At 37.2% G+C, this 27289-nt stretch overlaps 1 protein-coding gene across 6 annotated transcripts in view; it reads left to right on the forward strand.

The window, feature by feature from the left end:
* Nucleotides 1-27156, forward strand: part of SNAP91 (synaptosome associated protein 91) — a 159250-nt gene extending 132094 nt beyond the window's left edge. For 3 of the 6 annotated variants that reach the window (XM_027091410.1, XM_027091435.1, XM_027091404.1), the window contains 8 exons: nucleotides 1258-1392; nucleotides 2948-3097; nucleotides 8884-8914; nucleotides 10028-10139; nucleotides 19376-19459; nucleotides 20215-20319; nucleotides 23789-23891; nucleotides 25755-27155. In XM_027091410.1, coding sequence (XP_026947211.1) covers nucleotides 1258-1392; nucleotides 2948-3097; nucleotides 8884-8914; nucleotides 10028-10139; nucleotides 19376-19459; nucleotides 20215-20319; nucleotides 23789-23881 — 710 coding nt within the window. In that variant the 3' untranslated portion in view covers nucleotides 23882-23891; nucleotides 25755-27155. Of the gene's footprint in view, nucleotides 1-1257; nucleotides 1393-2947; nucleotides 3098-8883; nucleotides 8915-10027; nucleotides 10140-19375; nucleotides 19460-20214; nucleotides 20320-23788; nucleotides 23892-25754 lie in introns of all 6 variants that reach the window. The other 3 variants (XM_027091414.1, XM_027091424.1, XM_027091445.1) reach the window with 3 other exon arrangements.
* Nucleotides 27157-27289: the final 133 nt, after the last annotated feature.

The raw sequence follows: 27289 nt of genomic DNA on the forward strand, positions 1-27289 counted from the left end.
TTTGATAATAGAACATCATCTAATGTCTTATTAAGAAATCACTTTCTTCACAGGCTGCATAATTTTGTACAGAAGCGAAACAGAGTGAGCTCTGCTTCTGTCTCTTGATTGAGAGCAGTAATTTACTTCCAGACTTCAAAAGGGAAATATTTAATTTGAGGTTTGGTTACTTTACAGTAGGCTTTGATTTTTCCTCACCTTTTAAATTCAAAAGTTGCCCTTCATTCAATAAGTGTAATTCAGTGTTTTAGGCATTTTGTTGACTATTAGTGGAAAAGGTGAAAACAAGAGGAAACAGTTCCTGACACCAAAAAGCCATTCCTAGGCTGGGGTGGAGAGATGTACCGGGCGCTGAGGACACAGAGGCAGAGCACATAACCCACGTGTACCGGCGGTGGGAGGGGCAGGGCGCGTTGTGGCTGGTAGCAGCAGCAGGCAATATACGGTAAGGAAGCCTCCCAGAGTGGGCGTTTGACTCACTACAGTGCATTATGGCTGCAACTGAGTTTGCAGGGATGAGGAAGGGCCCAGAGACAGATGAGCTTGTTTGCCATGCAGAGGAACCTGCATTTTATGAATCTGAAAGTTAAGCGGGGCCAGTGAAGGATTTTAGAGAAGTAACTTTGTCAACGTTTTCCACTCAGAAAGATCACTCTGGCTGCACTGTAGAGGCTTCGTTGGAGGAGGTACGGGTTAGAAGCAGAAAACCCCTTCGGGTTGTGTTGAGTGAACCTAAACTTGTCGGTAGCAGCAGTGGGACTGGAATATACACGAAATATATTAAGGAGGATTTGATGGCAGAGTACATGCATACTTCTCTGATGTGCCTTTTATTATTATACTGAGCCAGTGTGTACAACTAAGCATTTTCTAGCTACCTGGCATTGTGATTTGAAGAGACAAAATTTAAATACGATGAAAATAATTATCTGAAGTTTAACCCTAGTGAGACCTTCTTAGCTTTATGTACTCCATTATAACAGTAGATTAGATTGCTGCAGGTTCTTTTAACAAGGGTATACAGTCTTGTGTGCTCTTTTATTTCCAGTTAAATTAAATCTCTCATTAATACATGGCAGATTTCAAAATACTTGAAAAGCTTTTTCAAAACTAACTTCCTGGATTTCAGTGCCTTCTCATCCATATACATTCAATTCCTTTTTGGTCTTCTATGACTTTTTCTGACTCTGTTTTAATGGCCTTTACTTGTCTTTAGTTGTCTCTGCTTATATTTTTCTGGAACTATTTTTTTCCCAGGATTTGGGGGTTCTTTCATGGCCCCTTCTCCATCACCAGTGACTCCTGCTCAGAATAACCTGCTACAGCCCAATTTTGAGGCAGCTTTTGGAACCGCGCCTTCAACTTCTAGCAGCAGCTCCTTTGATCCGTCAGGTGAGGCAGTGATTTTCAAACATGCTTTTTATTTGTTCTGATTATAAAGTACACCACCTAAGGTTAGCATGATATCAGGAAATTTATAAGCAAATATTGAGTGATGACCTTGTTTTAAAACTCTTCAATAAATCTCTCATTCTATAATTTAAAGTAAATATTTTCTGTACATTTTGGTAGCTTTAAGAGTAACCTGCAATCCCTTTCTGTGTTTGTTTTTAACTTTTAGCAGAAATCTAACTTAACATGCACACCCATCTGTTTGCATGAGCTTACATGCACACGGTTTGGAGAAGGTTAAGGGAAAACAAATACTTTGTGCTAAATCTTTGTGCGGTATCTCAACGTGTGGACACTCCCACTGCTGTTGCTTACACCCTCTGAAGCTTGCCTGGCCCTTGGTTTTATGAAGTTGACACAAATAGTATTCTTTGCCTGCCTTTAACCTTTCATCCTGCTGTCATTTTGTTTGTATTCTCTTCCATTCTACTCTTCCCATGCTGGGTCCTTACTACAAATTTTCAATTGGTGAGTTTTTGGCAATCAAATGTGTTTCAGAAACACCCTGAATATATCCCCTGCTTGACAATTTGGTTGCTTCCTTTGCCAGTGCCTAGTTGAATGCTATCGTTTTTTCAACTTAGAATTATTGTAGAGTGGAGTGTATGGTAAATATGCATAGTTTTTTGATAAAAAATTAACAAGCATAAAACTTTTGACATAGTTATCAGCAATAACTTTGTGCACATCCTATGAGCCTTCATTTTGAATGGTCTTTCTGTATTCCAGGAACTAAACAAGTGATCATTTGTTATATGCTGATCAGGAACCATCCATAATGGCATGATTCCTGATGTTTAAAATAGTGTTTACTGTAGCCGTGCCCTTAAAGTTAGAACCAAAAGTGAAAACTGTAATGAGAGAAGAAAATCAAAATTCTTACTTCTACAATATGGTCAACTGTTTTTCAGATACTTATTACTAGGTACTGACCATTAGATCAGGGTTTATTCCAGCACTGATTTCATAGAAACTAGGAGATTCGGCCTTCCTTTCTCGTTTAAGAATTGTTATAAAAGTAAGCATTGTAAATACTACACACTGAGTGCCTATATCAAGCAAGCATTGTCATAAAGGCGGGACCTATATTATCTATTTTAGTTTTCACAACAAATCCATGTAGTAGTGGTACTCTCCCCACTTTCAAATGAGAAAACTAAAGCTCAGTCACTTTCTCAGAGTAACACGTTAGTGAGGCATGCAGCTGAATTTGAGCCCAATTCTGATTCCAAAGTCTATGCTCTTTCCTGTACATTATACAGATTTTCTTTTCCATCTTCACGTTCATTAGTATTCCCATACTTTATGAGTAGACATATGCAGAGATGTTCTTTTTTGGTGTTATAGTCGTTAAAAGTGTGAATGAAATGCCTTCTTTTATAAGATTGTAAATACATTCACTTGTTTCCATAGTTTTTCAAAAGGCAGTGTCCCTTTAATTTTGCATATGGGTTTTTTTTGCAGTTATTCTGAACCCGGTCTATTTGATTTCCAGTGTTTGATGGTCTAGGTGATCTCCTGATGCCAACCATGGCACCAGCCGGGCAGCCTGCGCCCATCTCAGTGGTACCTCCCAGTTCTGCAGTGGCAGCAAGCAAAGCTCTTGGGAGTGATCTTGACTCATCTCTTGCCAGCTTAGTAGGCAGTGAGTAATATAGTTTTCTTTAACAGAATCGTATGTGAATTTTTTTCTCTATCTGTTCGTATGTATTGTTTCTGGATTCACTTACAGGCGAGTGTGCCAAGGAGCGGACAGAAATTCTTAGTGCTTTACCCAGTACAGTTCCTTGGAAGATACACAGTCACTATGCCGTTGTCTCCCAAGCAATACCCAGGACACTTTTAATCTAAATTACAGAAGGTGTAGTTCGAGAGCATGTACAAGTATGAAACCAAGTGTATTATGTTTAAGAAGTACTTAATTTTTTTATTTCTCTTGGAAATAACATAGAGTAGCTTAAATGCAGTATATTTACCAATTGAGCATCCAAGTTCATTTCAGTTACTCATTGAACAAATATTTATTGAGCACCAGGCAGTCTTCTAGGCTCTAGAGATAAATCATGAACAAAACAGGTATAAATGTCTATTCGTAAGGTGCTTAGAAGGGCAGAGACAAACATTACATATTTTCAAATAAATAAATTTTCTAGGGCCATGGAGGACAAAAACAGAACACGCTAAGAGGGATTGTGAGTCCTACAGAGTGGGAGGTAGAGTAGGCCTCGCTGAGAAGGTAAAATTTGAGCAAAGATTTGAAGGTAAAGGAATGAACCGTATGGATATCTGAAGGAGATTATTTGCAGGCAAAAGAGAGAGCCGGTGCAAAAGCACTGGGGCAGAAGACTGCCTGGCATATTCAAGGAGTACCAATGAGGCGAGTGGCTAGAGCTGGGTAAGTGAAGGAGAGGGTCCTAGGAGATGAGGGCAGCTATTGTAAAGATTGCCTTTTTTAAATAAACTCTGAATTTTTCTATTAAGGTGAATGGGTTTACCATCGCAGATACCTTTCATTTTACCCAAAGCTATATCAAAAATTTAGCAAATCTCTGAGACCTTTTTTCCTATGAATTATCCTGTGGACATACTTTTTTTCCCATTCATCGTCCTTGGTCTGGACATTCATGAAAATGCTTTGATGACAACCACAGAGAGGTTATTTGAATATTTCTTCCTACTTTAAAATTTTATCTTACTGATGGATAGTCTGCAGTAGTAACTGCTTTTACTGAATATTATAATGTACTGTCTAGATCTTCCTTCAGAAATAAAGACTTCATACCTCCAGGGCTGAAAGTGCCACTAGCACACATCCCTCAGGTGGCAGCCACCTTTAAAATGATCTCAGCTGAAGCAAGCACACGCAATTGAGAAATAGCCAGACAATGTGGATAAAGAAGCACAAGTTCGAAGTAGTCACATTTTGCAATATCAAAACTTCTGCAAAGCTGCAGTCATCAGGACAAATGGTATTGGCTTAAGGACAGAAAGATAGACCAATAGAGTGAATAAAGATCTCAGAAATAAACCTCACGTACATTGTCAGACAATGTTTTCAAGGATTCCAGGACCATTCAAAGTGGGAAAGGACAACCTTTTCAAAAAATATGCTTGGATAACTGGATAGCCACATGCAAACGAATGAGGTTAGGCCTCTTCCTTATACCATCCACAAAAATCAATTCAAAATGAATCAAAAATCTAAATGTAAATCTAAATCTGTAAAACTCCTAGGAAAAAAACTAAGTACAAGTCTTTATGACCTTAAATGAGACGGTGGCTTCTTAGATATAATACTGAAAATACAAGCAATCAAAGAAAAAATAAATTAATAAAAATGCGTCAAAATTAAAAACTTTTGTGTTACAAATTGATGCCATCCAGAAAGTGGAAAAACAACCCACAGAATGGGAGAAAATATTCCCATATATCTCATAAGGGACTTGCATCCATAATATATAAAGAACTCTTACAATTCAATAATAAAAAGTAAAACAACTTAATTTAAAAATTGGAAAAGGATTTGAATAGATATTTCTCCAAAAAAAAAAAGCACAGGTGGCCAATAAATATGTGAAAAGATGTTGAATGTCATTAGCCATCAGAGAAATGCAAATCAAAACCACAATGACAGGCCACTTCACACTCACTAGGAAGGCTATCATCAAAAAGATAATAACAAATATTGGCTAGGATGTAGAGAAATTAGAATTCACACAGTGCTGGTAGGGATGTAAAACGATGCAGCCTCTTTGGAAAACAGGTTTACAGTTCTCCAAAAGTTAAACATAGTTTCCTTGTGGCACAGCAATTTCACTCCTAGCTATACATCCAGGAGAATTGAAAACGTATGTCCACATGACTTGTACACAGATATTCACAGAAGCAATTTTTGTAACAGCCAACAAGTGGGAACAACCCAAAAGTCCATCAACTGTTGAACAGATAAACAAAATGTGGTACACTCATAAAATAATCAGCCATAAAAAGAAGATGAACCTTGAAAATATTTTGCTAGGTGAAAGAAGCCAAATACAAAAAGCCACATATTATATGATTACATTTATATGAAATGTCCAAAGCAGGGGAATCTTTAGAAGCAGAATGTACATTAGTAGTGGTCAGAGTGACTGCTAATGGGGATGGGGATTCCTTTGGGGTGATGAAAATGTTTTGAAATTAGAGTGTGTTAATGATTTCACCACCTTGTGAACATACTTTTTGCACTGAATTTTACTCTTTAACAGTATGAATTTTATGATATGTGAATTGTATCAGTCTTTTTAGAAGTCTCATCTTACTATACACCCATTAGAATGACTAAAATTTTTAAAAGAAGAGAAGAGCTGACAGTACTTTGTACTTACCAAGGGTGTGGAGCCTCTGGAATTCTCACACTTTGCTGGTGGGAATACAACATAGTGTTGCCATGGAAATCAGTTTAGCAGTTTCTTATAGTTAAACCTATACTTAATATGACTCAGTAAATACATGTCTAGGTACTTGTCCTAGAGAAATGAAAACATATGTTCTCACAAAAACTTGTCCATGTATCTTTATAGGAGTATTATTTTAAAATGCCAGAAACAACCGAAATGTCTTTCACTGGGTAAATGTATAAGCAAACTGTGGTAAACCTCTTCATTAGAATACTACTTAGAAATGAAAAGGAATGAACTATTGATGTACACAAGAGCACAGATGAATCTCAAATACATTATGCTAAGTGAAAGAAGCCAGACACAAAAAAATTATATACTGGTAATTCCACTTATACAGTTTACTTTTGGGCTTCCCTGGTGGCGCAGTGGTTGAGAGTCCACCTGCGGATACAGGGGACACAGGTTTGTGCCCCGGTCTGGGAAGATCCCACATGCCGCGGAGCGGCTGGGCCCATGAGCCATGGCCGCTGAGCCTGCGCGTCCGGAGCCTGTGCTCCGCAGCGGGAGAGACCACAACAGTGAGAGGCCCACGTACAGCAAAAAAACAAAAAAACAAAAACACATACAACATATACAGTTTACTTTTGTTAAGGCAGAACTATAGGGAATATATCAGTGATTGCCAGGGTTAGGAGTAAGGGGAAGTTTGGGTTGCAAAGAGAGAATATTTTTGAGTGATTAAATTGCTGTGAATCCTGATTGTAGTGATGATTACGTGAACCCATGTATTTGTCAAAATTTATAGAAATGTACAACACCCCGCAAAAGAGTCCCACTGAATTTCACTGTAAGTAAATATTTTATTAATGAAAACATATTCCAAAACTGAAAAAAATTTTATCTTCATACTCCTTATCAATATTGCAGCTTTGCTTTTTTTTTTTACAGAAATTGACAAGCTGAACCTAAGATTTATATGGAAATGTAAGGAAGCCAGAATAAGCCCAAACATTTTGAATAAAGAAGAATCATTTTGAAAGACTCACACTTCATGATTTCAAAACTCAACTACAAAGCTACAGTAATTAAGACGAGTGGTACCGCACAGGAGTAGGCATATACATCAGTGGAATAGGATGACAGGCTACAAATAAGCTTACACATCTGTGGTCAGTTGACTTTCAACAAAGGTGCCAGGACAGTTCACCTTTTTGTTTTGTTGAAAAGAATTTGTTGAACAGAATTTGTTGAAAAGAATCACCTTTTCAACAAACAGTGCTAGGACAAGTGGATATCCACATGTAAAAGGATGAAGTTAGACTTCTTATTTACCCCAAAGTAATTAATTCCAAATGAATCTAGAACTAAGTGTAGGAGTCAAAATGATGAAACTTTTAGCAGAATATTTATGAGTAAATATTGATGACCTTGGATTAGATAATGCTCCTAGATGTGATAGCAAAAGCACAAGCAACAGTAGAAAATAAAAGATAAGTAGGACTGCATCAGAATTAAAAACTTTCGTGCCACCCAGGAGACCATCAAGACAGTGAAATATCCAGAATAAGTAAAGAACTCTTGTAACTCAATAATGAAAAGACAACCCAATTTTTAAATGGTCAAATGATTTAAAAAAGACATTTCTCCAAAGAATATATACATGTGGCCAATGTACCCATGAAAAGAGGCTCAACATCAGTCATCTGTGAAATGCATATCAAAACCACGGTGAAATATCCCTTCACACCCATTAGGATGGCTATAATAAAAAAGGCAGATCATAACCAGTCTTGATAAGGATGTGGAGAAATTAAAACCCTCTAACATTGCTGGTGAGAATGTAACATTGGGCAGCTGCTATGGGAAGCAGTTTGGCAGTGTCTGGAAATGTTAAACGTAGAGTTACCATTAGGCAGAGGTGCCTAGAAAGCTCTTCCCCAGATCTCTGCTCAGCTTTGCGTAAGCTTCACCCCTGTGAGGCCTTCCTTGGACACCCTATTTAATCCTGCCTGCCCCTCACTCTCAGCCTACCCCACCAGTTCCCCCTTACCCTGCTTTCCATTTTCCATAGGCTTGCCGTATCACCTTCTAGCAGCCTGTATACTCTTTTATTATTTTCCTGTTTTATCATCCATCTCACCCTATCAGAATGCAAATTCCTCTGGGGTTGGGCTCTTTGTTTTTGTAACTAACCTATCCCAACTGCTTAGAGCAGTGCCTAGCATATGTAGGGTTCAATAAATATTTGCTGAAATAATAAATGAATTGAGATTAGAGCAGAATGACTAAGCCCGTTGGGTCAGGAGTCCCCAAGACCACCCACACGTTTGTAGATCCAGTAGAAGGACTCAAGGGAGTCAGCGCGTAGTTGTACTCACGGCTAAGGTTTCTTACAGCAGCATAGTAAGGATACACAGCTGGATCATCAGGGGCAGAGACACAGGCAGCATCCAGAAGAATCCACACATGGACTTCCTTATGCTCTCTCTTCCCCTTGAGGGGAAGAACACACAAAAATGCAGCAACCCATAGGATGTTCCTGCCCAGGAAAGCCCTTTAGAGACTCAGCATCCAGGGTTTTTATTGGATGCTGGTCCTGTAGGCACTCTGCCTAGCATGTACCAAAATATCAGTCTCATGGAAGGAAAGCAGATTTTCAGCATACACCTTGTTTGTGCAGTTTAGATACAGTGATCCACGCTTATCATTAGGAAAACTTTTATCTCAGTATAGAGAAGAATTGATATTAGCCAGGTCCCCAGCCACACGGGCTTTCCTAAGATAGCAGTCTCAAGCCTGCTATATTCACTCTTTTCTGGACACCAGTAGACATTAAAATATGATCCTTAAGAATAACGTGAAGTGAAAGAAAATGTTAGACTTGAGAATATGTTTCCTAACATGGTTTCTCCTTTGTAAAACTAAATGCAGTCATTTGTAGGCAAAATATGGACTTTTGCTAGACCTCTGATTCTTTGATCTTTTAAATGTCATATCATTTAAGCTGAGTATAGAGGTTTAAATTCTTTTTTCTTCTATCCATTTATAGATCTTGGAATTTCTGGTCCCACGTCCAAAAAGTAAGTATTTTTGAAATTGTCTGGTTTTCTTATGAAAAGTGTATCTGTACTTATTTGAGACTATCAAACATTGCACTCATTGGAGTAATTACTCATTCCCAGGCTAGGTAACTGCAAAATTGGTTTTTATTTCATTCCCAGTTTTTGTTTTTGTTGTTATTCTATTGGAACCTCCAAACTATTGGCTCTGCAGTGAGAAGGAATAATCTATTTCAGCCTCCATATTGTCACTAAGTATATCTAGAAATATTTAGGAATTGTGGTTTGAATACTTTAGTACCTTTAAATTATAGCTTCATTATAATATTCCTAGCTAACGTCGATTTTAAAAAGAGTCTTATGGGGGTCAGTTTTAGGGAAGAGTAGTAAAAATGACAAACAATGTACACTTTTTTTTTTTTTTTTTTTGCGGTATGCGGGCCTCTCACTGTTGTGGCCTCTCCCTCTGTGGAGCACAGGCTCCAGATGTGCAGGTTCAGCGGCCATGGCTCACGGGCCCAGCCGCTCCACGGCATGTGGGATCTTCCCGGATCAGGGCACGAACCCGTGTCCCCTGCATCGGCAGGCGGACTCTCAACCACTGCGCCACCAGGGAAGCCCCAATGTACACTTTTTCTAGATGCATATTTCAACGTCTCTGAAATCGGGATGCATTTAACAATAGATGTAATCTTACAATCACTTGAAGGCAGGTTGTAGTCATGACATAGTTATGTGAAACCTTCTTCTGAACCCTGTAAGATCCAGAAAGTGCCATTATGGATTCATCTTCAGTTCAACAAAGGACATACAATATTTATGATATACTTATTTGGAATTTTTTATAACCAGTGATGAATTCAGTTGAATTTTGTGGCACATTTTTCCATTAGAAGTGACAAGAAATTCTTGTTATCCCTGAGGTCTAACCTCTAACTGATTTTTTTGTCAAATGCTCTTAAGGTCTCTTAGATGAGATATGGTAAGACTCCTCTATCTGTTTTAACCTGTTCTCTTTATTACCGCTTGACCCAAACAGACTGCTTCTGACCCCAGATAAAAGTATTTAGGGAGCCACACACCATTCTTTTCTGATTGTGTGTTTGTCTCTTTGTTTTGCATGCTTGATTTTAGGGGAGATCTTCAGTGGAATGCTGGAGAGAAGAAATTGACTGGGGGAGCCAACTGGCAGCCAAAAGTAGCCCCTGCCACTTGGTCAGCAGGTGTCCCACCCAGTGCACCCTTGGTATGTAGTCCCCAGGGGCCAGGGCAGTGTGGGCACTTTGCCAGTTTCCAAGTGTATAGAACAGGGTCCATGTTGCTGAATTTTGCTACTGACATTGTACTTTTTCACCCACATTAGGAACAAGATGCCATATTTACCGAAATGCAAATTTCATTGACTTTAATAAAGATTATGACCTATTTTTTATTTTAATTATTTCAAAATAGTATTTATGCTTCTTCAGATATTAGTCCTTTATTTGTACAATTATGGAAATGATTCTTCAAAACATGTAATATCATTGATCGCTATCTGTGTCTTACCACATTTCTTGCCCAAATTTCCTGATGGCCATAAGAAGTAATGAAAACTTTTTTTCTTACCAGAAAGATTGGGCAGTTTTCTATCGTGTAAGTGAGCTTTCATTTTAAAACCCTGTGGATTCTTCTCACCATGTTTTCAATTTGAAACGACTTTCACCATCTTTTCTATAAAATTTAAATAGGTTTCATTTCTGTATATTAAATTTCTATCAGTATATTAATGCCACCATTCACTCTGTGGAAGAGCATATCACTGGAAATAAAGACTTAATTATTACTTAGTGCGATTTGCCACCACAAAAAGTACGTTTCCAGGATAGCAAAATTTACTATTTTTCTATATATGCCCCATATTTAGCAGAACTAGGCTAGCTACTGCTTCCCCAGCTCACCCGTAGTTTTTCACCTTTGCTTACACCTTCACCTGTCTAATTCACCCATCTCTAAGGTTTTCTTGATGCCAACCTCTCCTTGTTGCTGAATTAATTCCTAACCATCAACCGCCAAACAAGCATGCATGGAGGTGAATTAATATAAATTAGAATATATTTTAGATAGACTCCATTAAAAATGATGTGTTCCAGAAATTTATTTAAATATCTGAGTTCTTGAATTTAGAACACATTTTCTTTTTTTTTTTTAACTTTTTATTTTATATTGGAGTACAGTTGATTAACAGTGTTGTGTTAATTTCAGGTGTACAGCAAAGTGATTCAGTTATAATATACATGCATCTATTCTTTTTCAAATTCTTTTCTTAAGTTGTTACATAATATTGAGCAGAGTTCCCTATGCTATACAGTAGGTCCTTGTTGGTTATCCATTTTAAATATAGTAGTGTGTACAAGAACACATTTTCTTTTAAACAATTTTATAAATAGTAATGTTTTTATACATAGTTTCATAGCGAGTTTATAAATAAAAATAAGCTCAAATCAATCTGAAAAAGGACTTTTGAATCAAAATTTACCACTAAACAGTACTAATAGTATTAATTGAACTACAGTTTGTACCGTAGTTTCTATAGGACAATACATTCTGTGCTCAGACTTGGTTCTCAAAACCCACTTCCTCTGGTCTCCCCACTCCACCCCCTGGTGCTTGTAAGAGAGCAGGAAATTCAAGGACTGATATTCTCTGCCTTTGGTGAGTTCAAAGTCTGAAAAAACTTAATTTTAAGAAGTGACTTCTCGAAGATAACAATGAGAAGATTGCCTGTTATGTATGGATGTTTACCTCTTCAGATCTTTCTTTTCATTATTTAAAAACAGTGCTTAGAGGCCCATTTTTGTATTTGGCTATAAATAGAGTTCCATTTTAATTTTTATAAAGGATACTTAGTAGAAAGCTACCAGTCTCTTAAACTGAGCTATGCCCAGGATAACCATATAATTTATTCCCCAAACTAGGGCTCTTTAAGGGTGGAAGGGAGCATAATTATTATCCTGGGACCCCAAGCATGTGCCTGGTACCTGGTGGCCCACATAGATGATGAGACCATAAGCAGGTAGCACTCTGGGTCTAGGCAGCTGCACTCCATTCTTTTTTTTTTTTTTTTTTTTTTTAATTGACATAAAGTTGATTTACACTGTTGTGTTAATTTCTGCTGTACAGCAAAGTGATTCAGTTATACACCTATATGTGTATATATATTTTTCATATTCTTTTCCATTATGGTTTATTATGGGATATTGAATATAGTTCCCTGTGCTGTACAGTACGACCTTGTTGTTTATCCATTCTCTATATAATAGTTTGATTCTGCTAACCCCAAACTCCCAGTCCATCCCTCGGCTGCACTCTATTCTTAAATACAAAAACATTGCTGGGGGTAGAGGGAGAGACATTCAATAAACGTAAATAACATCCCTAAAGAAAGAGAAAGCTTCTTTAGAACGGATCTTATAAATCTGTTAATATTGACATGAAAGCTCACAATTTATATTATCATCACCAAATTAAAAGAACTAATTTTTCTATTCTGTTCTATGCAAAATTAAAGAGACCTTATCTGCAGTCCTAAGAAGTTTATACTTAGTAGTGTTGCCCTTATCAGCAGGATAAAGCCGTTTAATGTTTTTTTAACAGGTTAGTTTCAAAACAGTCATGGAGGGAAGGGCGATGAGAATACTGGCATCTGGCAGATCAGCTGTAGGTTTAAAAATTTTAAAAAGGTTGGAGCCAGAGGTGAGGATGGAAAGTAAGAAAAGAAAGAAAAGTCTCAGGTAGATTCCACACAACTGGGGGTAATTGTGAACAAACACACCAAGACACTGGTTGCCCAGGTTTGTATGTGGGGCAGTTTGCTAAGTAATGAGGCCATTACCCCAGAAGGGGAACAAAGGAGAAGTCCTTTAAAAACGGTATTGAATTGGAGATCTTCCTTGGCCATCACCTCCCCTGAGATGAAGATTTTAACCATACAAGGTTAAGAATTCATCAGGTACTTAATTAACAACTCTTTTGCTTCTTCAGGCCCACGAGGCTGCCAGTTATTTGATTGTCAGGCACCGTCCCTGAGACTGAGATTAATGCTCTTGTATTTTTAAACCCCAGAACTCCTTATTTTTGTTTATGAAGCAGAAAACTTTACGTTGTTCATAGTGAAACTCCAAAAAGTTAAAGACAGTAGGCTTTAGCATAAAGTGTCCACAAGCAGCTGTGGAAAGAGAAATTAGAACAATAGAAATAATTTATTAGGAGGGCAGAGTTACATGTAGTCCTATTTCTTTCGTTTATTTTCTTTAACATTTTAGGTAATAATATGAAGGCTGTCCTATGCAGTTATTTTATCATTATTAACCCTCACTTAGTTGTATAAAAATTCATTGCCATTTACTGCAAAGCGCTTCTTCCTGAACAAAGCTGTAGCCTTGCTTTTACTTGGTGGTGCAGCTCTAAAGTTTTTCAGATCACAGAACCCAAGTTATATCTAAAAACCTTTAACAGGACTGGCATATCATCATGGCCATCAAGAGGGTTACTCATTCCTAGTTTTGAGCACAACAGACCTGTTAAGTTTCCATCAGACAAACTAGGAAGGTACTTGCAACTCGGAAATATGTGCATTTTGCAGGAGGCCACAGAATCCACAACTCTCCCCCTAAAAACAACTAATCTTTATATGCCTATAGGTGAAAGATTTTGTTGAGTGTTGAAAAAGAAAACAACTTTTAAAACCTTAGGACAAATAACACTGAGGGAGTAAATTATTAAGAGTTAATCTACCATTTGAGCAAAATGACAATCAGACTCCCTTTAAATTTTTTGACCCATTTGTCTGATCAGGATCTGCAGGTTCATTTTATTTTGGTAGCTTTTTTCTTTCACAGTCTTAAGTCCTAATGATACAATTCTTGTAAATACGGTTATTATTGTATGCCACAAATCTGATAAAATATGCAATTCTGGGTCTAGTGAATAGCCTACCACCTAACCTGTTGAAATGATTGAGTAGAGTGAATGTGAAGTATAATACTTCTTTTGTAGGGGAGGAAAAATAACTTTCCCGCTATCCTTCTGAATTCTTAGTAGAGACTCCTGTAATAAAAGACGTATGAACAAGAGAAAAACAGAAGTTTATTAACATGTATGCCTCATATATACAGGGAGATACCCAGAGAAAAAAATGAGTAACTCCCCAAGGTGGCCCAAGCCACCAGCTTAAATATACCATCTTCAGCTAAAGACAAAGGAAAGAATGATGTGGGGAGGTTACCAGGAAAAGCAGGGTCAACAAAGGTAAGATTTGTTATGTAGATTTAAGTCAGTGACTTCTCCATTGATAAGATTCTCTTGTGATTTAGTCATCCTTCTCTTCCCGGTACAGAGAAGGAGACACCCTTACAAGTGGAGATTTCCTTTATAAATCTAAATGTCCCTTACAAAAGTTTAATTTCTACCATTTTCAGAGTTTCTCCTGCCGTTCTTCAAAATAATCAGCTCAAAATCATCCTTAGGCCAAAGAAGCGTATGGTGGCGGGGTGGGTTTTTCTGCTACCCTTTGGATTTTCTTTCATTTAAAAAATTTTTGAGATAAATTTATGTAACATTAAATTCACCATTTTCACAACTTTAAAGTGTATAATTCAGTGATTTTTAGTATAGTTTTGATGCTGTAAAACCATCACCATTCTCTAATTCCAGAATATCTCCATCACCCCAAAAAGGAGCACAGTCTTTCCCAATTTTCCCCTTCCCTATACCATGACATCCAAAAATTTCCTCTGTTTCTATGGACTTGCCTATTCTGGATCTTTAATATAAACAGAATCATATACTTTGGAGCCTTTTGTGCCTGACTTTTTGGCTTCTTTCACTTATCATAATGTTTTCAAGGTTGATCCGTGTGGTAGCATGTATCAGTACTTCATTTTTGTATTGCTGACTATTCTATTGTTTGGGTATACCACGTTTTATTTATTCATTCATTAATGGATGGACATTTGTGTTGTTTCCACTTTTGGCTGTTATGAAAGATAATTCTGTTATTTGTATACAAGTTTGGTAAGAATATATATGTCCTCAGTTCTCTTGGGAATATACCTAGGAATGGAATTGCCAGGACTTGTGTGACTCTGTTGAGCTTTTTGAGGAACTGCCAAACTTTTTCACAGCAGCTGCATCATCTTATGTTTCCACCAGCAATGCATAGGGTTTCAATTGTGGTTTTCATGTGCATTTCCTTAATGACTAACGATATTGAGAATCTTTTCATGTGCTATTGGCCATTTGTATATCCTTTTTCAGAGAAACGTTTGTTCACGTCCTTCGCCCATTTTATAATTGGGTTGTCTTTTTATTGTTGAGTTCTAAGAGATCCTTATTATTCTGGACACCAGATGCTTATTAGATACATAATTCGCAAATATCTTCTCCCATTCTGTGAGTTGTCTTTCTTGGTAGCATCTTTTAACGCACAAAGTTTTTGATTCTGATAAGCTCCAATTTGTCTATTTTTATTGTTGTTGCTTTTTTTTTTTTTTTTTTTTTTGTGGTATGCGGGCCTCTTACTGTTGTGACCTCTCCCGTTGTGGAGCACAGGCTCCGGACGCACAGGCTCAGCGGCCATGGCTCACGGGCCTAGCCGCTCCGCGGCATGTAGGATCTTCCTAGACCAGGGCACGAACCCGTGTCCCCTGCATCGGCAGGCGGACCCCCAACCACTGCGCCACCAGGGAAGCCCTGTTGCTTTTGCTTTGGTGTCATATTTAAGAAGCCATTACCTAATCCAAAGCTTAAAGATTTACACCCAGATCTCCTTCTAAGAGTTGTATAGTTTTATCTGTTACATTTGGTTTTTGACCTATTTTAGGCTTATTTTCATATGTGGTCCAAATTCTTTGTGTTGCATGTGGAAATCTAGTTAATCCCAGAACCATGTGTTGAAAAGACTGGTTTTTCTTCTTGGCATTCTTCTCAAAAATCAATTGACCATAGATACGTAGATTTATTTCCATACTCTCTATTCTGTTGTATTGACCTATATGTCTGTTCTTATGCCAGCACCACAGTGTTTTGATCAATGTAGCTTAGTAGTAAGTTTTGAAAACAGAAAGTGTGAGTCCTCCAAATTTGTTCTTGTTTTACGAGATTGTTTTGGCTGTTCTGGGTCCCTTGCATATCCATATAAATTTTAGGTTCAGATTGTCCATTTTTCCAAAAGAAGCTGTTGAAATTTTTATAGGGTTTACTCTGAATCTATAAAGCAAATTGGGAAATATTGCCATCTTAACAATATTGTCTTCCAGTCCATGAACAGAGGACATCTTTCTGTTTATCTGAGTCCTCTTTAATTTCTTTAACAACGTTTTATAGTTGTCAGTGTACAAGTCTTATACTCTCTGTTAAATTTATTTCTAAGTATGTTGTTTTTAATGCTGTTGTAAATTTTTTTATAATTGCATGTTTTATTGTTCATTGCTAGTGTAAGGTGAATGTCACATTGATTTTTGTATACTTACCTTGTATCCTGTGACTTTGCTGAACTTGTTTATTAACTCTGATAGTTTTTTTGTGTGTGGATTCTTTAGGATTTTCTGTATATAAGCTCATATCATCTACAAATATAGTTTTATTTCTTCCTTTCTTTCTGGATGCTATTTCTTTCTTTTTCTTACCTAATAGCCCTGACTAGACTTTCCAGTACATCTTTGTCTTGTTCTTAGGGAGAAAGCTTTCAGTCATTCAACATTAAGTACGATGTTAGCCATGAGTTATTTGCAGATGCCCTGTATCAGGTTAAGGAATTACCCTTCTGTTCTTAGTTTATTTAGTGTTGTTTTGTTCATGAAAGGATGTTGGATTTTGTCAAATGCTTTTTCTGCATCTACTGAGATGATCTTTTTTTTCTTATATTCTATTAATATGATATATTACATTGATTGAGCCTACCTTGCATTCCTGGGATAAATCTCACTTGGTTTTGGTGTGTAATTCTTTTAATATGCTGCTGGATGTGGTATGCTAGTATTTTGTTGAGAATTTTTGTATCAATGTTTGTAAAGGATTTGGTCTGTAGTTTTCTTTTCTTGTGATGTCCTTGTCTGGCTTTGGTATCACAGTAATACTGGAATCAAAGAATAATTAGAAAATGTTCCCCTTCTATTTTTTTTATTTTTTTTTTGAGAGCTTGAGAAGGATTGAAATTAATTCTCCTTTATAAATGTAATAGAACTGACCCGTGAAGCCATCTGGTTTTGGGCTTTTCTGTGATAGAAGGTTTTCGATTACTGACTCAGTCTCTTTACTTGCTATAGCACTATTTAGATTTTTCTATTTCTTCTTGAGTCAGTTTTCGTAGTTTGTGTCTCTCGGGGAATTTGACCATTTCATCTAGATTATCTAATGTTTTAGCATGTAATTTCTGATAATATTTCCTCATAATTTTTTATTTCTGCAAGGTTGGTAGTAATATCTCCACTTCCTCTCCTGATATTGGTCATGTAAGTTTCTCTCTCTTGGTTTGTCTACCTGAAAGTTTGTTAATTTTATTGATCTCTTCAGAGAGCCAACTTTTGGTTTCTTCTATTTCCGCTTTTGTTTTCCCATCTCTATTTCACTTTTCTCTGGTCTAATCATGATTATTTCCTTTCTCTGCTCACTTTGGAATTGGTTCTTCTTTTTGCTAGTTCCTTCTGGTGGAAGTTTAGGTTATTGATTTGAGATCTTTCTCCTGCATATGGGCTATATGTTCTTGTTTCTTTGCATGCCTCATAATTTTCTGTTGAAACCTGGACACTTTGAATATTATAATATGGCAGCTTTGGAAATCATGTTCTACCCCCTCCCCAAGGTTTTTGTTGCTACCTTTTTTGTTGTTTTGCTACCTTGGTTGGGGGGAGGGGTTTATTGTTGTTGGTTTGTTTGTTTTGTCCTTTTAGCTGAGTGGTCAGCTAATGATTAGACAGATACTACTTAAACTCCTGGAACCAAAAATATCTCCCAGTCTTTGCAGAGGGGCTCTGAGTATGTATTAGGCATGACTTCAGACTCAACCAGGCAGTTTGCAACTCTGCCTTAGCGATCACTGCTGCTTTCTTAAAGCCTCAGAGTCAACCCAGAGGCATCTCACATCTTTCCTGAGCATATGCACAGCCCTGGGCATGTGCATGGCTATCTAAGTTCCCAGGAGAAGGTCTGGGTTTTTCAAACCCTTAATCCTCAAAGCATCTCATTCTCCAGCCTTTCCTTCTGAGCTTTTTGTTTAGTCTGCTGTTTTTGCTGACTGATATCCATTGCCTGATACAGCAACAACTGAAAAATTTGCCTTTAAGTATTTTCCACAAATGTCTTCAGGTAACAGCTTTAGCACTAGATGGGTTCCCAGTTTGGCAAGATAAGGACAAGCCTTTTGGGCCAATGTTTCCAGGGAGCCACCTATACACGAGACAAGACAAAGCAAATAATTAAAATATATTCTGCTCCTCGTGGTGCTATTACTGGGACTGTGTGCTGTTATTTTCAAAGCTACAGCTGAACTAGAGAACAGTGGCTGGAACTCTAGGGTAAGTTAAAATGCCCCAAAGCTCAATGTTCTTACCAAGATTCAGCTGATTTTTTTTTTTTTTTTGATTAAGTACTTTGTAGGCTGCTGCAAACTTTTAGTTAGTTTCCAGAGTTCCAAAAAAGTTGATTTTGACCATTTTTGCCTGTTTTTCCATTGTTTTTATGCCTAGGGGAACTCTTCGAATTCCTTATTCCACCATTTTTGCTGATATTACTAGTATTTTCTTTTTCAATTAGGATATTGCTCTAACGGTTAACTTAAATTTAAGAGATTGCAGCAGGGTTAATTTTATACATAAGGGAAATATTAGGGGTTTTGGCGTGTGACTGAAAACTATCAAACCTGTGCCTGAAATGGGATATATGTATGATATTATGTGCAGTCCTCTAAATGCTTCCTAAAACTTAGCATTAATTTTGGTCTTTGTGCAAATGTACAACAGTCAAAAGTCAGAGAGAAGCAAATATAACACAGAAAAGAATAATATAAAAATGGGGGGGAAAATGGAAACCAAGCATTAAAAATGTAAATGAAAGCATTCTTTAAATTTCTAATTCAGTGCCTATTGGAGGATATAATGATAGGAAAAGACAAGCTTAGAAAAATTTGACTTGTTTACAGTGAGGGTGGTATAAGGAGATAGAGACGAAGCCCAGTGCTTGAGTGTAAGCTGAGCCCGAATAAGTGAACCCAAATAGCACCACAACAGTGAACATCAAGTTAGTAACCTTCTTCATATCATTGGCGTGGTGCTAGTGCCTTTTTTTTTTTTTAATTTAAAACTGAAATTTGAGATTTCTTTACATCTTTACACATACTTAAGGGCATGCATTTTAAAATTGTATTCTGTCATTTTAAAACCAAATTATATTGGTTCTTTTTGTTTGTTGTTGTTTGTGTGTGTGTGTGTTGTTTTGTTTTCATAGCAAGGAGCTGTACCTCCAACCAGTTCAGTTCCTCCTGTTGCTGGGGCCCCATCTGTCGGACAGCCTGGAGCAGGATTTGCAATGGTGAGTGATGACCGGTGCTAAAAATTGTAATGAATACTTCTACGGCCTTCACCAAATCCCAGATTAACTATAGAATATAATTCTCCCCAAAATGCAGTGAAGTAAAATGTAAAAAGTTAAGTCCTCTGCTTTAGACATTAAGTAGTCTACAGAGGGCATGACTGAGTCACTTATAAGACACTTAAATTCTGCCATCAAAATAATTTTTATAGTACACTCTTATCATTTTTGAAGTACTATTTACCAAACATATTTTTAGCTCAATCATCAAAATCCACTTTTAATCACTATACTAGGACTTTTCACTTACCACGTTTATCACTAGCAAATTTTAGAGCCATTTTCCGTAAAGAAACAAGTTTTCATCTCTTCAAGAACTATGCTTCCAGAAGATGGATAAACAACAGCAAAGCCTGGGTAGGGTGAGGGTGCTTTGTGGCCAGCCAGACTCCTACTGCCCCTCAGTGATTCTCTGCCATCTGGCAGCCTCACAGCACCCATCGTTCAAAATTACAAATTATACTTTCTCACAGACCTGGATTCCTCAGGGGATATGGGGATATATGTATACGTATAGCTGATTCACTTTGTTATACAGCAGAAACTAACACAGCATTGTAAAGCAATTATACTCCAATAAAGATGTTTTAAAAAAAAAAAGGAAAGAAAAATTTTCAGGAACATATTAAAGACGTAAAGGTCAGGGCATTGCCAGAGTAGATTCCACTCACGCTATGAACTGCTCTGCTTTTCAGCCTCCTGCTGGGACAGGCATGCCCGTGATGCCTCAGCAGCCTGTCATGTTTGCACAGCCCATGAGGAGGCCACCCTTTGGAGCCGCAGCTGTACCTGGCACACAGGTCAGTTTTTAAATGTCCCACAAAAGAATGACATTACTTTATAAATGTAAAACTGTCATGTGACAGACTGTTTAAAAATGTTTTTACCTGATACAGTCTTCATACCTGTTGCTTCAGAAGTAAAGGGAACATGGAAGAGAGATGAGCCATAGTGTGACATTTGGAGGAAAATGATGGAAATAACTAACTGTCCTAAAGTCCCTCCATTCCTCTCCTACTTAATTCAGGATGGTTCCTGAGAACTACCAGGTGTTTAAAGTATCCAGGCATTTAGTCCAGAAAAAATGAGCAGCTCTGATCCATACTCTTATTATGTGTTCCCAAAGTTAGCCAAACGGAAAGTTAGCGACACAGTCCTCCAGATTGCCAAGTTTGCCCAAGACTAGTAACACAAACTGCAGTGAGCTTGCCAAACTGCAGAGCCTGAGGGAGCAGTTCCCACAAGGCTGCCTTCACATCAGACCCTTCAGGTCCCAAGGGCCACCCTCACTTCCAACCAGCTGCCTACAGATTTGAGGGTTCCCAGGACCATCCTCAGATTAGACAGTTTTCTAGAATGACTCCTAGAACTCAGGGGAGCACTAACTTTATGATGACACTTTAAGTGTAGTAAAAAGATGCAAATCAGATCCAGCCAAAAGAAGAGATGCGTAGGGCAAAGTCTGGGAGGGGCCCACACATGAGGCTTCTTTGTCCTCAGGGATGCATTACCCACCTGGCATCAACGTGTGAGGATACGCAAGCCGTACTGCCAACCCAGGAAGCTTACCTGAGCTTCAGCGTGCAGAGTTTTTATTGAGGTTTCATTAGATAGGAATGACTGATTGAGTTCAGCCACGTGGGAAATAATTCAGTCTCCAGCCCTCCTCCCTCCCTGAAGGTCAGGCTCATATCCTGTGGCCCAAAGACTTAACTCTGTAATCACATGGCTGGTCTTTCTGGCATGGCTAACCCTCCACCCTGAGTCATCTTGTTAACATAAATTATCAGGTGTGGTTCCAGACACCCACCCTGAATAATGAAGACATTCGTATCACTCAGGACGTTTCCAAGGGTTGAGAGGTTACCTACCAGGGTCCAGGACAAAGGGCAAACCTCTCTTCAGATGAGGCCAAATGTCTTACTGCACAATGTGCTACCTCCATTTATGAAGATGCTAAAATATATGCACTTGGTTGAACGGTTTTGCTGCTAATAGTGATGTTCATACTGATGAATCACCCTTCCTTTATTACTCTTATAAATTGCCTGGCCAAAGTGAAGGTATGTGTAGAACCAAAGAGGTCCCTGTGAGAAATTGATGTAGATGGAGACAGAACATTGTAACTACTAGCACCGTGCTAGTCCTATTCACATAGCTCATATATATTTTAAGGATATCAGTAAATAATTTCATTTCTATAATGTTTTTAATTTACCACATGGGTATTTTTATTGTTTCAGCCAAGGAATCCTACTGTGAACTTTCTGAGTGTACTTTAATCCCCTTTGCTTCCTTGAATCATTTCTAAATTCATTTTCTACCTGTTCCCAAAATTTGCTTTCTTCAGCTTCTTTACTTTAACCCTCAAAAGCCATAATGACCAGGAGAGAGAATGGTGGGTGTCCAGAGAGATGAATTTACAATGTAAGAGACTCTAGCCTTCAAGGCCATAGCCAAAGCACTGGCTTCATGAGAAATCTTCTGTTCTGCTCTCATACTAATGAACGCTGCCTAAAGTTGTTTGGGGGGAGTGGGGTGGTAGTGAGGAAGCTTTTAGGTGTAATAGTTGGCTTTAAATTTAATCTGGATATATTTAAATTCTAAGAAGGATCTCATTTATTGTGAATGTCTCCTTGATGGTTAAATATATCCATGACTATCTACCACCTTTTTGAAAAAAAGGAAAGATGTTCCTATTTTTATGAGATTTTTAAAAGTCATCGTATTTGGTGTGCTGAAAGCTTTAGAAATAAATTAATATAATTTTATTATTTAAGGTAGTTTTTCTGTGTGATACCAGTGTTACAGAGCATCAGTTTGCTTACTTAATTCAAAGAATGAAAATGAAAAATAGATGATATGATGAAAACACAGTGTTTTCAATCATTTAATTGAATTTATGGTAATTTAGGAAATGGTATGCCATACTTACACAATTTTTAGATTGTATTTCCTATATCAGAGAAGAAGCATAGCTGATTATATACTAGATAAGAAAATAAACATGAGTTGGTAGCTTTAGAAAACAAAACAGTTTTTCATTACTGATATGTGGACTATGCCACTATTGCTCAGTTGGTTAGTATCACGATGTTGTCATATCACCTAATTATTAATTATAGACCAGTCCTTGAGTTTCTTATCTTCCAGACAACTTTGACCCTTACCCCGGTCTTTCTATGAAATACGATCCCAGTTTTAAAAATGGAAATTTGACTGATAAATACTGCAGTCAGTCAGTAGTTCATGGACATAGGAGCAAATCCAAAACTTCTTACTTCTGGAGCTTTGTTTATGGAACCAATGAAAACATACATCCGTGCCCTACAATCCCAAGTCTCTGAGGTTTCCATCATGTTATAAGCATAGGAAATTAATTAGATTCGAAGGATACAGGTCAGTTATTGCTCTGTGTAAATTCCATGACCTTTTTCAAGGCCTTGGACCTTAACATTCCTGCAAAAGCCTGTTCCTAGAACTTACGTCTGTCACACAATGAAATAATTTAGGTATTCACTAAACAGAAACAAGGTAAGAAAATTTTTTGTTGCTTTTGCTGCAGGTTTAGTATGATTCTTCTCTATAGTCTGTAATAATGAGTCCTCTCTACAAGCTGGATAGGCAAGATTGGAATTAGCGACATTCATAACTAGGAGACTATTTGCTCATCTGAAACTAACAGTGCCCCAAAACTTGACAGGTTTTCACTTAAAATACTTTACATGAAATCCTAGTATATTTAGCTGATATTTTTAAATAATTTCTTAAGGAACTTTCTGCAAGCTGTTTTCTTCCCATTTTTCCTTCAAACTCACTGTCACTCTAAGAGAAGTCATTTATATTCCTTTATTAGTTTAGTGGTACTAATAACTCAAAGAAAAATGCTTTGAATAGAGAAATTGTTTGTTTTTTTTTTTTTTTGTTTTTTTTTTTTTTTACTGTATATTCATAATAGCTTTAATGTGACTAGTTTTTCACATCTTCCCTAACTAATATCCATATTGTTCTACCAGAGTCCTCAAATTTTACTTTGGCTAAATTTGATGTCAAAGAATTTCAAGAAAGCCAATATCCTTTGAAGTGTGTTTTATAAATCCAAAATCTAAAACAACACTGTGACTAAGTAGAACAAAGTAGATTTTGTAAACTTTTAGCCATCTAATCTTCTGCATGTTTGTTTTCTGTGGTATGTGCTCGGCCTAATGCTTATCTATCTCTCTGTTTGCTTTCTGTTTCCACTGTCTTGGGCTGGCTTTTCCCCCTTAGCTTTCTCCAAGCCCTACACCTGCCACTCAGAGTCCCAAGAAACCTCCAGCAAAGGACCCATTAGCGGATCTTAACATCAAGGATTTCTTGTAAACAATTTAAGGTATCTAATATTGAGCTTTTCCTGTGGGCTTGTAATAATGACCTATGCTATGCTTAGCTATTTTATTAGGTATAATATCTGTACTTCTGTGTTTTTATACATGTATATAATAATAATAATTTGAATGTTTATGCTTGTTAAATCAATATTGAAAGCTATCTTTATCAATGATTTTTTTAATCTTAATCTATAAAACTAAGAGGGAGAGAAACCTCCAAATTGTCCTTACACTGGAAAGCACAAAGATTATACTGATAAGGCACAAAGTTGCCCAAGCTACTACATAAATTAGAAAGTTACCACTTCATTCCATGATGACTGGAATTTATGGAAAGGTAACATTTATAATACTTCATTTAGAAATTGTCTAAGAATATATTTGGCTACAATAATTATAATTTTATTTTGCTGATTCTCCTTTATTCTCATCAAATAAAGCTTAGATGATTATTTTGTATTTCTGCATTCAAGCAAAATTTTAAATTTCTAACATTCTAGTTTTAAATTTCTAATGTAGTTTATGAAATTACATTATGACTAATAGTGGACTTACAGAAGAAAACTGATGAAGGAAAAGGGTTTACTACTAACCCCAGCACCTAACACAGTGGGTAGGTTCTCAAGAAATACTTGCTGAATGTGGATGAACAGTATTAATGATGCTTTTCATTTACATGGTATTTTTCGTACTTGCTAGTCATTAACTCTTTGACCATCTCTGTAGAAGATCAGACCCTGCGAGATAAACCAGTCAGATACTTTTGCCTCCATTTCACAGCTAAAGAAACTGTTCCTTGGCATTAAGTGATTTACCCAAGGCCACACTGGCAGAGCAGTAAGAGTGTCGAAGCTTTTGGACCCCCATCCAGTGTTATTTTTACCCTATATCTACTACCTATATTTTTTTAAACTTTCTCAAATGCCTACTAAGATTTTTGTGGATTCCTGCCTTATGAGTTTTTTCTTCGTACAAAATTAATAAACAATTTATCATTTTAAGGCCTTGGCATCTCAGCCAAGTCATTCTCCTTGTGCCCAACTTTTCTGTCCCACTTTGGTGTGGATTGGGCTGAGGTAGGCTTACGTAAGACAATGATCACTTCTTAGCAGCTGAAGTTTCAGGAATGACCAAGGACACTGCAGGGGGCAGCCTTTTATCCTTCTTCTGTTCAGTAATATTGCTGTCAGTCTGTGCAGGAACTCCGATAAGGACCTGAAACAGAGATGCTTTAGACAGCCCCTGCCCTCAGAGATTCACAGTCAAAAGAGGAACAGATACAGACTATGTTTTGAAGAAGAGTTACCCCCATGGCTAAGCCTGAAGACCCCAGGAAAGTTTTCCTGGCAGAGATGATGAAGCGTGGGAGATAGTGTGACTAGTGGGGGGTGGCATAAGCGAAAGCTTTGAATCGCCAGGGATATCTCCCCTCCATTCTGTTCTGTCACTTGTGCAACTGTTTAGTGGCTCCTTGAAAACCATAACTGAAAAGGACCAAAAAAAAAAAAGGGAGTCCCTGCCCTTCCCCCTTTTTTTCACTGCTCTTTTTTTAAGGTTAGCTGTTCTTAATTGGTACTGAATGTCTTGCTAAGGTTTCTAAGTATCCAAATTTCAAAATCTTGCCGATAGAATTTTCTTATCTAAAAATGAAGCTATACACTGAAAGTTCCCCCCCCCCCGCCCCGGATGAAATTTTAAGCTTGTTTTAAAGAATTGTGAAAAGTATATAAATGTGACTTTGGTAATACGAAAACCTTTGGTGTAAAGATTTTCATTGTAACAGCGAAGTAAAATTGCAAGGAAGGTAAAATCTTTGAGGAGTACGTAGTATTGTTTTCTAATTCGAGTGCTTTTTATCTTTACAGCTGCAATTTTTGTGACTGAATAGGAAAAAAAAATAATGAGTTTGGACACTTCAAATAAGACTGATGCTCAGTTTCAAAGGGAGCCACCAGTACCAATCCCAATGCTTATACATAACTTCTCTTCCAAAACGTGTAGCACAGCTGTGGAAGTGAACAGTAGGAATGTGTACTGCCTTAGCTGTTATCCCTACTCTCGGAATTGTAGTGTATATGGGTTCTTTGTGTGTTGTACGATGTAAACAACGAATGGATGTTTCTAATGCCTTTAGTGCTTCTCTGGACCTCACCCATGGATGGATGATGCAGCTGTTGTGTGGTGAGCCATTTGGAAAGACGTGTCTGTGTTTTTGAAGGTTTCAATGTATATATAACTTTTGGACAAACCTAAACTCTCCCCGTAAATTCTCTTTTCTTCTGTATGTACGTTACAAACATAGTGTGATGATATCAGATAGTAAGGAAAACACTCTTAAATATACAGAACTTTTTTCGGTGTGGAGTACACTTTTCCAATCACAGGAACTTCAGCTGTTGTGGGAAATGTTTATTTTTGTGGCACTGTATATGTTAAGAACTTTTATTTTAAAAAAATGTAAAGGTTAATGTCCATAACAAATATTTCTCCTCGAAGCTACCTTATCAAGAATGAAATTCATATGGGAAGAATTCCATATTCAATCACTGCTATATTAAAATATATATTTTAATTATATTTGACAGGTTTTGCATCTAAATTGACCTATTTGTTCATTTTTGCTTCAATGCGCTGAAAAGTGAAGGGTCCGTTTCCATCATGTCTGTGAAAATGCAATTAGAAATGTGCTATTCAAGTGATTATAAAGGCACTCCAAGGTATAACTGTAATTTAAAGATTACTGCAAATATTTTTATTTTCCTGTGGGTTTTATGTACATCTGTTAATTTAGTATTTCTTTATGTGTTCTGTAGCGTGGTGTTCTTCCATCCCTCAATTGAACTCAAAGTAGGTTTTGTTGTACCATTGTGATTAAAATTTAAACTAAATCAGAGAATTGTATCCTTTACTGTACATATTGTATTCTTTAATTTTTAAGTTGTTGTCATATTGTCTGTGCTGATGGCTTGGCTTAAGATTTCGATGCATAAATGAGGTCACTGTTGATCAGTGTTGCTAGTGGCTTGGCAGTTTTTCGTTAAAGCATATTGGGTTGGAAAGGTGTTTGCCTTTTTTTCAAATTATTCAATAGATGTATGGTACCATTTAAAAGTGGTTGTATCTGAATTTACTGTGGGGATAACATACACTGTAATGGGGAAAAATTACCTAAAACCAATTTCAAAACGGCTTTTCTTTGTATTTCAGTTGAAAAACCCAGTGCATGTATGCCCTCTGAGATGCAATAAACACCTTGAACAAAGAAAATGCAAACATAATCTTTCTCTCTTTGATTATTTCTTAGGGGAAAAGGTCTGTTTCAGATGATGCACTTATCATATACAAAATATTGCAAATGCTAAAACATTTAGGATGAGAAATGCGGTCTGTGCCAACATAG

Source organism: Aethalodelphis obliquidens, unplaced genomic scaffold, assembly GCF_003676395.1.
Source record: "Aethalodelphis obliquidens isolate GAN/ISIS:26980383/991018 unplaced genomic scaffold, ASM367639v1 scaffold3, whole genome shotgun sequence".
Lineage (NCBI taxonomy): Eukaryota > Metazoa > Chordata > Mammalia > Artiodactyla > Delphinidae > Aethalodelphis > Aethalodelphis obliquidens.